Source organism: Phyllostomus discolor, chromosome 2, assembly GCF_004126475.2.
Source record: "Phyllostomus discolor isolate MPI-MPIP mPhyDis1 chromosome 2, mPhyDis1.pri.v3, whole genome shotgun sequence".
NCBI classification, from domain to species: Eukaryota; Metazoa; Chordata; class Mammalia; order Chiroptera; family Phyllostomidae; genus Phyllostomus; species Phyllostomus discolor.
In genome coordinates, this window is record NC_040904.2 from 215,645,491 (window position 1) to 215,657,009 (window position 11,519).

The 11,519-nt window shown below is 71.4% G+C and overlaps 1 protein-coding gene across 1 annotated transcript in view; it reads left to right on the top strand.

Moving 5' to 3' along the window:
* TBC1D22A (TBC1 domain family member 22A) overlaps positions 1 to 11,519 on the top strand; it is a 70,266-nt gene that overhangs the window by 34,500 nt on the left and 24,247 nt on the right. Inside the window, exons 9-11 of the mRNA XM_028532637.2 lie at positions 3,190 to 3,299; positions 4,330 to 4,405; positions 11,188 to 11,315. Of these exons, the coding sequence (XP_028388438.1) occupies positions 3,190 to 3,299; positions 4,330 to 4,405; positions 11,188 to 11,315 (314 nt within the window). The remainder of the gene's footprint in view (positions 1 to 3,189; positions 3,300 to 4,329; positions 4,406 to 11,187; positions 11,316 to 11,519) is intronic.

Consider the following 11,519-nt stretch of genomic DNA (forward strand, 5'->3'; position numbering starts at 1 on the left):
CCCAGAGGGCACCCGCGTCTCCTGCATGGGGTGGGGGCTGGGTCGGCACCCCACTTGGGGGAGGGGAAGAGACTGGGTCAGGTTCTCGTCATTCTCCACAGGGCTTCTGGGCTGGCTGCTCACAGGAGACGGTTCTGTCCTTGGTGCAGCGACCCCTTCCTCCCGGGCCGGCCGTCCGCTCACCGGGCGTGTGTTTGCGCGTGCCTGGGGATGCTGGGCATGCCCCGCGGTGCCGGGGCGTGGTCACGAATGATGGGCCTGTCCTTGAGGAGCCCCGCTGGAGCAGGGACAGAGCAGGCACGTGAAGACCCAGTGGGCGTGACGCGCCTGGTGACAGATGTCGTTGAGGGGGCAGGGTGGGCAGTGGCCGGCCTGTACCCTCTGTCCTGGGCTGCCGGCCTCCAGGGCCAGCAGGTGGCGGCGTGGAGTCGATCTGGTCCCTGCAGCACCTGCACCAGCTCCCGGGCCTCAGAGGCGGTGCCCAGACCCTGCGCTTGCACCTCCGCGGCGGCTGGTGTGCAGGCGCTGGCTGGGGCCTCTGCCCCCCTTTCCCTGGGGCAGCCGGTGGTCAGGTTCCTCTGCACCCCCATGCCTGCCGGCACCAGTGTGGGGAGCGTCCCTGGAGCATGGGGGGGCGGTGCCCCGGGCGGCCCCTTTCCTCTAGAAGGGACCCAGCTGTGCCGGGAGACGTTTGGTCGGTCACTGGGGGTCTCTTGAAGGATCAGGAGGTGGGTGGTCGGCAGGCAGTGCCCAGTCCCGGTGTGTCCTTGGTCTGTCACCTCTCGGCTGCCGTCCCCTCCACTGACGGCACACGGGTGTCTGGGCTGCAGCTCCTCAGCCCCGACACACTGGGGAGCCGTGACGGTGGCGTGTCTGTGACCTTGAGGTGGGCGTCATCCGTGTCGGGGGTGAATGCTCCTGCTGCGGAGCCCCTGCGATCTCGACGTCGCTGCTCTGGCTGAGCCGGAGGGGCGCCTTGGGCCAGCACCGGAGTCCTCGGGCCTGGTGCCCAAGCCAGGGCCTCCCCAGGGGTCCCCGTCCTGGTGTCCTCTCCTTCCTGCGCCCCGCCTGGCTGCGCGGCACGCACGGGGGCAGTGTGCGCCTCTGGGGTCAGGCGGTCTTGAGGTCGCACCGGTCCTGGCTGTTGGCCTCTTCGGGGCCACGGCTCAAGACGCCTCCCCACCCGACAGCGTGAGTCTCCCAGGCCCTGACAGCAGACGGTCTGGGGGGTGGGCGTCTGCCCGGCCGGCGGAGCCCGTGCTGACCTGCCGGCTTTGCCAGGCCGTGGCCGTGGGGTCGGGGGCCGCCCCCGCCAGCCAGGGCGTTTTCTGCGTGAGGGCCTGCCCCTGGGCTCTGTCTAGGGCGCAGCCTGGGCTTCCAGCGTGCTCTGTGGGTCCTCTGAGCCTGCTCCCCGTGGGCGGGCATGCACCCCGTGGGGGGGCATGCTTCCTGTGGGCACTCTGTGCCTGCTCCCCATGGGCGGACACGCTCCCTGGCAGGGCCGGCTCGCTCTCTCTCTGACGAGGGCCCTGTTCCGGCTCTCTGGGCGTTTCCAAGACACGCTGGTGTGGCGTTCCGAGCGAAACGCCGTCGCTTCGTCTCCCCGAAGAGCTGCAAATGGCCCGCCGTCAGCGCTGACACCTCAGCTGGCTGCACCGTCCTCGGATGCAGCAGGGAGCCAGCTAAACACAAAGGGAAGTCCCCCGGGCCCCCCGCGCAGGGGTCCGGCGCGGCAGCCAGCTGCTGTGTGCGCGAGGGAGCTCGGGCCCTAGCGCGGCGTGGTTTCCCTGCTGGCCCTCCGCTGTGGGCGGGGGCGTGCCTCAGAGCCTCGAAGGCCCCCGGAGGGGAGAGCGTGCAGGGAGGAGGCCTCGGGGGCCTCTGCTTCTGCTGCTGACGCAGCGCCGTGGCCCTGGATCGAAGCCCACGCTCGCCCCACGGGTGGGAGTGGGGTGGGTTCTGCAGACTCTGTCTCCCCGGCAGGCCCCGGAGGGGGCCGATTACCCTGAGTCGGTGAATGCGATCCTGCAGCAGGGAGGGCAGCGTGATGCGTGGGCGGGGCCTGGCCTGGGGCTGGGGGGTGGGGGGAGACTCCAGTCCAGGCCCTAACCCCGGGGGGTGACCCCTCAAGGGCCTCCAGCCCGGGTGTGGGGGCGACCCTGCCCCTCGCCCTGGGCCCCCCCACCTTCAAATCCAGTGACTCTCTGGCACCCAGCGTTCCTGTGTCCGACTTTAAACCTGTTTTCCTTGCAAAGGTGCCACGCACATTCGCAAACTAGAAGGAAGGCGAACAGAGTTTAAAAACGGTGCAGGGTTTGGGGCGCCGACGAGGGTCGTGCTGGACGACAGCGAGTTCGAAAGGGTCGGCAGTCGGTGTGTCCGACCGCCTGACGGGCCGTTTCCGTGAGGCGTCTGTTCTGCACTCGGACACTCACGGCTCCTCCCCGTCGGGCCCCTGGGCTGGGGAGGGCGACGCGGGGCCTCGGCGCCTGGGCCTCCTGCCCGACCTCTGCGTCCGCTCGCCTGGGTCTCGCTCTGCTCCCCGCGGGGGAGGACGCGCCCGCAGGGCTCTGGAAGCGCTGACCTTGGGATGGGGCCGTTAGGGGAGTCACTGCTGAACGCGTGTGAGCACGTCTTATCGCTGCCGAATGCACGCGTGTGAACACGTCTGAGAGACCGTCTTTAAGACGTTACGGGGAACTTCCAGGTCCGTTTCAGGAATAAGCGGCATATTGAGGCTCTCTCTTGTGAGAATGTGAAACGCCTGAGAAGCAGTCACTTACAGTCTATTAACGATGCTAATTAATCGGAGAGGACTGAGGATGCCAGTCGTCTGCATCTGCCGAGGCACCGCGTTGGGAGCGGGGGAGCGGTGGCGGGGTGGGAGGGGCGCAGGTCTGCTGCTGGGGGGGGGGCTGGCCAGCCTCCGGCGTCCCCGGGCCTTGCGGGAAGGAGGGCCTTGCGGGAAGGAGGGCCGCACATGAGGCACACCGCGGTGCGGGGTCGCGCCCGGAACATCTCACCCGGTTTCCGGTGCCTCTTGGATCCCGTGCCGGGCCGCGTGCGGGCCGTGGGGCGGACCCCCGCTGGAGCAGCAGAAGTGGGCCCCAGCCGGAGAGGTGGCGGCCCGCCCGGCTGGCGCCCCGCGCCCCCGTGCCCGGGGTGACCCCCGTGTCTCTCCGCGCCCCGCAGAGGAGGAGGACGAGGACGTCGCCGACGTGTCCCGCGTGCCCGCCGAGGTGCTGCGCAACGTGGAGGCCGACACGTACTGGTGCATGAGCCGGCTGCTGGACGGCATCCAGGTGAGCCCGGCCCCGGGGCCCGCAGCCGCCCCGTCCCAGCTCACCAGCTCAGGCCTCTGCCGCTGGGGCAGTGCCTGCTCCTCCGGGGGGGCGGGGGGCGGGGACCATGCCGGAGTGCCGCCTTAGCCGGCCCGCGGGGCTGGGCCCTGGGCATCAGGGGCCGTTGCGTGGCCTCCCATGACCACCAGGGGGCGCGCGCCTGTCCCTGCGCGAGTCCAGCTGGAGCCCACCCGGCTCTGAAGGGCCCGAGTGCTGGCTGAGATGCCCATAGGCCACAGTGCCGAGGGTGCCCAGCCGGGAGGAAGGGGTGCCAGCCGCCCTTTGGCCAAGCTGTGTTCTCGGTGGTGGCAGTGCTGGTCCTGGGGTGTCTGTCCCCCCCATGACATCTGCGTCTGGGACCTGGTCCCCGAGCCCTCCGAGCCGACCTGGGCGGCAGCACTGTGTCCCCCTTTGCCGGGTCCAGAGGCCACGCGGCCCCTGATCCGCTGTCCCGGGCTCCCCCGCGGGTCCCTCTGACCGGCGCTGTCCCCCCGGGGCCTCGGCTGCCCTCCCGTCTCGGTCCGTGGGCCTCTTCACCCGAGTCCACCGGGAAGGGCCACACGCCCGCTCCCTCCCCACTCAGGGACCATGTTGCTGGCCCCCCTGGGGTTGCTGGTGTGACGTGGCGCGGCCGGCACTGGGCACGGGCACCACGGGTACACGTGGCTGCCGCTCTGCGTGGCCGCGCTGCCCGCGCGCTGCCCGAGTGCCGGTCTGCGTCCAGCAGGCGCGTCCCCAAAGTGAGCTCCGCCTGCCGAGGCCCGTTGGTTGCATTTCAGTGGGAAGGTCTTGCATCGGCACACACACAAGTGTCCGTTGAGTGGCCCTGAGACGGGCACCTCAGGGCTGACCCCCGACCTCAGAGTCGGCGTCTGCAGCCTGCCCCACCGGCACGGGCCCGTCTGCGAGGTGGTCCTCCCGTGTCCCACCGCCGGGTCCCTGGGGAGCGTGTTTCCCGGCCGTGTGTGTGACACTCGTGCTTCTTCCGCAGGACAACTACACCTTCGCCCAGCCGGGGATCCAGACGAAAGTGCGGATGCTGGAGGAGCTCGTGAGCCGCATCGATGGTGAGCCAGCCCCTGCCGGGCGGGGGGGCGTGGGGCTGTGGGAGGCGGCCCCCCAGCTCGCCCCGGGCTGGTGCAGGGCAGCCGCGCACCCCGCCGAGGCCCCGCGGGCCGGGGCGCCCCCTCCCCCTTGGTGGGGCGACGGGGTGGGAGGGCCGTCCCTGTGCAGTGCGGGGAGCTGAGAGCACTGGGGGGGTGGGCAGCCCCCGTGCCGTTAGGCCTGGAGACCGCCCGTCCCAGCTGGGGAGCCAGCACCCTGCACACGGCCGCCCCTCGTCCCGGCTCCTGCCTGCGCCTCAGTGCTGCCAGGGTGCCGCGTCACTCCTCCACGGAGTCCGAGTAGTTCCCGGGTCTGGGGATGACAGCATCGTGGTTCGGAGGGGTGGGAGGGCGTGCTCAGGCCGTCGCAGGTCGCGCCTTCACGTTGAAGTGGGGGCTCCACGATGCTTTTCACCTCCCCCCGGCAGTGGCCCCCCCGCGCCCCCCTCGCCGCCCGCTGCCCCGCAGCAGCGGAGCGCAGTGACACGGGAGTGCCGGGCGAGTGCCGGCCGAGGGCACGGCGGCGTTTTCTTCCCGGGAGCAGCCCGCCCTGCGCGTGTCCGGGGTCCGCGCCCGCTGGTGCGTCCCCTCCCCCGCGCTTCTGAGTTCACACTCGGTGTGACTCCCATGACGTTTCTCTGAGCTGCCTCGGCCGCGGAGCGAGGTTGAAACTGAGTCACTCTTTCAGGGGAGAATTCAGTTACGGCCGCTGAACCGGGTTCGGCTCTGTCGTCACCCGAGTGCAAACGTGTTTGTTACCGCTGCGAGGGGGTGTCGGAGACCGGAGGCCCAGCCAGCAGCACCGCTCCAGCCCCGGGACCTTCCTCCTTTGAGCGGCGGCACAGCAGGCTCCCCGTGCCCCGTGCGCCCGTGTCCTGCCCGGCGACAGCCGACGGGAGCGTCGCAGCGAGGGCGATGTCCCGCCCGGGTGTGGGGGCTGGTGGTGGTTGGCGGGGCGCGGGCAGGCCGTCGGGACGTGCAGGGGCAGCGAGGCCGGGGTGCCGCGGGCTGCGCTCTCCTGCCCCCCCCTCGCTTCAGGCCGTGGCCCCGTCCCCGTCCCCAGGACCTGCTGCCGCTCAGGGGCCCGCCCAGCGTGACCGCGGCTCCGTGTCCCTGGGCTCGGGCCACCCGGCGTCCTCTGTCTCGGCGGGGGTCACGACCCTTGAGTCAGACTGGCTCCCTGCGCCTGCGTGGGAAGCCTGCAGGCACGTTTTGGTGCGTGTTTGTGAGGAGGGGTGCGCGCATCACCCGGGACACGGGACACACGAGACCGAAGGAAAGGAGCGAGTCTGGTGTGACGCAGACACAGTGCGTGGGGAGCACACGCCCTGGGTCCCGTCCGGCCCGTCCCTGACCCTGAACGTGGCCGCTGCGCTGCGCACAGTGCCGAGAGCGGCTGGCGTCGGAGAGGTGCCTCGGGTGCCAGGCCGGGCCCCTGTCCCTCCCCCGCGTCGCTTCACCCTGCTGGCTTCTCCCAGCCGTGCGGTGAGGTGTGTGTTCGTGAGCCCGGCCCCCTCTCCGGCCCCCGCTCCTGCCCGCTGGGGGCGTGGCCCTGTGCTGTGGGCTCAGTGGGCCGCCCAGCCTGCCTGTGCCCCGGGGCATCCTCGCGGGGGTTGGGGGGGGTGGTGGGCCGCAGGCTGCAGCCAGGCGGAGGTGAGGCCACCACCAGACCCGCCCCCACTGCCACGGTTCCTCTTGGGACACCTGGCCGTCAGCTTGGGCCTCCTGGTGCCTCGCCCTCCCCGCGGCCCTGAGGGGAGGGAGGAGGGAGGAGCACCAGGCGGGCGTGTCCAGTTTCCAGGCGTGAGCTGCGCCCTCACCTCTCGGCCCACAGCCAGCATGGTGCCCTGAGCTGGGGACCACACGGGCTGGGGGGTTGGTGGAGGGGTCGCCCTGTGCTCGGGCTCCTGCAGTGGCGGTGGCTTGGGGGCTGCAGTGTGGTGGGCAGGGGACTGGCCCCTCCCCGGCGTGGGTGTTGGGGCCGGGGCAGCCTCCGTGCTTGCCGTCCTGCCCTGTCTCCAGACAGTCGGCTTCCTCTTCTGTGCATGACGGGAAGACTCCGCTTGGTCAGCACAGCTCACGCTCGGGGGCCGACTGGGCGGGAGGGAGCTTGTCCGGCGACTCCTGTGGACGTCCGGGAGCAGTCCCAGCACGCAGTGGTCCGCCCCGCGTGAGCCCGCCTTCCCCGATGTGGCCGTGGCCTCTGGCCCCCCCCCCCCCCCCCCGGCTGCTCCCGCTGACCCCCACGTGCAGGGTGTGGGGCCAGCGCACTCTCGGGGGCGGGGCCCGATGTGCAGCGGTCTCCAGGCGTCCCTCCCGCTGCCCGGGCGCTCCGCCCAGGGCTCTGGACGCCCCCTCTGCCGGGGCTCGGGCTCTGAGGCCCAGGACGGAGGCCCTGTGGCTCGGGAGCCCCAGACCCCTGTGGCACGGGGCCACCCCAGCCCGGCCTCCCACGGTCACCTCAGGACCTCGGGGTCAGGCCCGTGACCCCTTGCCGCCAGCACGGGCAGCGCTGGTGGAAGAATGTGGCTTTGACCTTGTCACCTGGGACCCCCGGACCCTCCCCCACTCCCCTGCTGTCTCTTTCTGGGCCTCACCCCCCCCCCCCCCCCCCCGTTCTCCGCCCAGCTGGAGCCGGTCTCGGGTCTGCTCCCCTGGGCAGGCGGGGGGGTGGGGGGGTGGGGGGGCCCTTCTCCGCAAACCAAGGGCCAGCTCTCCTCCCCCGTTCGGGCCGGCAGGGTCCTGACGGGGCCTGGGGGCCCTCGGCTGCTCACACCCCTCGCGGGCCCCGGGAGCCAGGCCCCTCTCAAGGTCCCGCCCCGCCGGACGTGCCGGCCGGGTTCTGCCGGCCAAGGACACGCTGCCCTGTGCGAGGAGACTGAGCGCTGACAGGGGCCACCCTCGGGAGCTTTGCTGCGGCCCCGCGCCCTGCGCCACCGCTGCACAAGCTCAGCTCAGAGCCGTGGCCCTCTCTGAGACGCCCCCCCCCCCCCGCCCCCGTTTATGGCCCTGGCCGGAGCTTGGGCCCGTCTTCAGCGGGCCAGCCGGGCCCTGCACCTGCGCTCCGCCTCCCTCTTCCCTCTGCAGGGCTACGGGGGGGGGGGGGGGGGGGGGCGGCAGGGGGGGAGTGTGGAGCCTCTGTCCCTTCGCACTGTCCTTCCCGGAGCCTCGCGGCCGCGCTGCAGGGTCAGCTCCAGCCGCCCTGGTGGGCGCGTGTGCGCACGGGGTGGGGGTTTGGGGGGGCAGCGGCGGCTGTCCCGTGGGATGCCTGCGGGTCGTGATTGAGAGGCTTTTCTCCTTAACGATGACATCTTTGTGACCCTCCGTCCCGAGATGGATGTTCAGAGTTTATTGCCAAGCCGAGACTACTTAATTAAAGTAGAGACTTCCAAATAAAGCAATTCTCCTTGACCTTAAGCAGGAGAAGCGGTCCTGGGCTGGAAGGCAGGCCATCAAACCTGGCTCCGGAACGGTTCCCCAGAGTCGCTTTGTCCGTGGTCACCGGTTGCCGGGGGGGCTGTGAGCCGCTCTGTCCCCCGCCGTAAAGAGCCGGGGCCTGCTTTCCGCTGCCGGGCCGTGTCCGAGCCGGCGGCGGCTGGAGGGGACGGGCGCTGCGGTGGGGTCGTTCCCTCTCCAGCCCCCGAGCCGCCAGCCCCTCCCTGAGCTGTGGTGCGGCCCTTCCTGTCTTCAGGGGGGCGGCCCGCGGCGGCCCCTCGGGGTCCTCTGTGAGCGGTCCTCCGTGGGGCCGCGGTGGCCTCCCAGTGCTCCTCTGGCTGCAGCCACAGCCCCGGCCCCCGCCCCCGCCCCCGCCCCCGCCCTGGCGCAGTGCTGGCCGAGCGGGCCCGGGCAGCTCCGTCCTCCTGCCCCCGTGCTGGCACCCTGTGTGTGGACGTGCGCCTGTCTCCCTGCTCGGGGGCCGGGGCCGTTTGCTGCCCTCGACCCGTCCTTGTCTGTGGGGGCGGGGAGGGCGTGCAGCGGCCCCGTATGGGCCGCTGGGCCGCTGGGCTTGGGTGCCGGGCGGGGGGGGGGGGCTGCGATTTCCCTCTTCCTGCCCTCGCGCGGTCCCGAGACCGTGTGGTGAAGGTGCTGGCACGACGCTGCCTGCCTGTCGGTCCCCAGGACGCCTCCGGGGGCAGCAGGGTCTCTTGGAAGGCAGGCAGTGGTGGTGGTGGAGAGGCGGCCAGGTGTCCGAGTGAGGAACGGGGTCCCCGTCAGGACGTGTGTCCGGTGACGGCCGTGGCCGAGATCAGGCACACCTGCGTGTCATCAGCCCGCCTCACCCCTTGCCCCCCCAGGCTGTGGTGGGGGCGGGGCGGGCGCTGTCGGGGGTCCTCTCAGGGCAGGGGTCCCCATGGCTGGTGCCGGCCCCGAGCCTGGCCTCTTTCGCTCCATCTGTCTGTGATCCTGCCCCTCTGCCCCTTAGCTCGTGGGCTGTGGCGGCCCAGGAGTCCACAGGGGGCCGGACACCCGGACACGCGCCGGGCCACAGCCCGTGCAGCAGCCTGAGGGCTGTCCTGCTGGGCCCAAGGGGCGCGGAACCTCCATTGCGGACGGGTCTCTGAGCCAAGGGAGGCTCACAGCCCTCCCTCTGGGGGCCCAGCCGCCGGAGCGGGGCCGGTGGGGGCTGGCCCCTGGGCTGTGCCCACTGCGTGGCTGCCACCTTGCCACCGTGCCGGGGACGCTCCCTGCTCTCCGGCGGAGAACCTGGGGCCCCGCGAGCCTGCAGAACTTTGCGGAGCTGCCCGAAGTTTGAACCGAGGTTCTCCTAACTCGGCAGCCGGAGGCCTGTCTGTTGCCTTCCTGTCCCCCCTCTGCCCCTCCCCCCCGCGCGTCCCCAGCTCCTCCCTCCCCCTCCTGCCCCTGGGGCACCACGTCTCCGCGAGCTGTCAGCACGAAGTGCGTCCCCGAGCAAGGAGGCCCCCTTGGCTGTAAGCGGCCACGTCCGCTCCCAGGGGGCCGGCTTTTGTTCTGTCGTCTCCCGAGTGATGAGAGCGTCGAACTGCACCCCCCCCCCCCCCCCCCCCGAATCAGAGCCTATTCCAGGCGCCAGCGACCCCGCTGCATGCGTCCGCCCTCGGCTGTGGAGGGGCTTTGAGCAGCGTCCCTCGCCAGGCGCCCGAGCGCGAGCAGCCGTGCTCCCCGCCAGGCAGGTGGCTCCGGACAGTGCCCGGCCCTGCGGACTCGGCCTCTGGTTCCTGCTGCGACCGCGGGCTCCGTGGGCTCTTTCCTTCCGGCGTGAATGCTGGGGTGTCACGTGTCTGTTTAGTTTTATTTTCAGTCAGGAAGACGAGACGTCTCAGCAGGATCTTCATCCTGCAGGTCTGCCGAGAGAGGTGGCCGGCAAACGTGGTGGCTTCTCCCGCGTGCCCACCCGGCCGGCCCCTTCCTGGTGACCCCAGGCCCTGGCCTGCCACCGAGGGTTTCATGGAAAAGGTCTCTCAGCCCGAGAGGTGGCCGTCCTCGCGTCTGCCTGCTCGTGCGTTGTAGGTGCCCCACACCCCCAGTGGGACGGAGGTCTCAGGTTCAGGTTCATCGCCGCCGACCTGAGGGCTCGTGCCCGAGGGGGCGTCTTCGAGGCTGCCCCGTGGGTCGTGGGTGCCAGGCAGCCGGCCGTCAGTTCCGGCGGGGTTGGGCTTCCTCCGGCCGGCTTAGACGGTCCCCTGCGGCCACATCTCGTGGGGGGCTGGCCGGGGCCATCGGGTGAACTCAGCGTACTGGAGAAGGGTCAGCCGTCGCTCTGCCCAGTCAGGCTGCTTCGGCGATAGACGCTTCATTTCTGGGTCTGTCCCCTGTCCGTGTTGGGAAGGTGTCGTGCCCCGTGGGCACACCTCAGGGCTGGTTGTTTTCCTGGCTCGTGAGCGTGCCTCCGCCGTCTGGGCTGGCTGGGGCGGCCGCACAGCTCTGCCTGTCCTGGGCTGCCCCTGGGCTGTCCCTCCGCCAGGCCACCCCATCTGTGTGTCCTGAGAGCACGGGCTCCGGGCACGTCCTGCTGATGTAACGAGCATGCTGAGCGCCGGGCCCCACTGCGGCCCAGACTAGGATCCGCCCTGTACACGCCACCGTCCCCACCGGGCAGCCTGGCTCCTGCCGGGACTGGGGGCCGTGGCTGACCGCTCCCGGCTGGCACACAGGGCTTGACGGCTCCCCGGCTCCCCATGGGGGTCTGCCCAGCACCACACAGTGACCGTCCCCCCGGCCCCTTACGCCACACGCACCTGCTCTGCTGGACAGCTCCCCCACGCAGGCCCTCCGGGGGTCACGGCCCCTGTGAGGTCACTGTGAGGTCTCTGGCCAGCGGCACCTTCGCTTCCTGCAATGACCCCCCCCAGGTGTTGCAGCCCACAGAGCGGCTTCATCCCTGATGGGACACTGCGGGCGGGGGTGGGGTGGGCAGGGGTAAAGCCCGGCCCCTCTCGGGGCCCAGCAGACCCCACCGTGCCCTGGGCCTGGAATCCAGAGGCACCGGACCCAGGGCGGTGTCGCCTGGCCCCACCACCCGGGCCCGGGAGCAGGGGGTGTGTGCCTGGCTGAGGTGGAGGGGCTGGCGAGCCCACCTCTCTCTCCTTCCAGAGCCCCAGACTCCGGCCAGTGTCCGGCAGGCCTGCCCGGGGCAGGAGAAGGGCCTCTGCCTGTGGGGCTGGAGGGTGGGTGACCCGGCTCTGCCCCGCCCCTTCGCAGGGTGGGCGTGGCCCCCCGAGGCTGGCCTAGACGGCACTCCCTGACTCTGGCCCGTGTCTGTCGTGCAGAACAAGTGCACCGGCACCTGGAGCAGCACGAGGTGCGGTACCTGCAGTTCGCCTTCCGCTGGATGAACAACCTGCTGATGAGGGAGCTGCCGCTGCGCTGCACCGTGCGCCTGTGGGACACCTACCAGGTGAGCTCCGCCCCAGCCCCCCACTGTGCGCCTGTGGGACACCTACCAGGTGAGCTCCGTCCCTCCACCCCTGCACCGTGCGCCTGTGGGACACCTACCAGGTGAGCTCCGTCCCTCCACCCCTGCACCGTGCGCCTGTGGGACACCTACCAGGTGAGCTCCACCCCGGCCCCCACCACCGGGCTGCGCGTGCAGGGAGAGCGG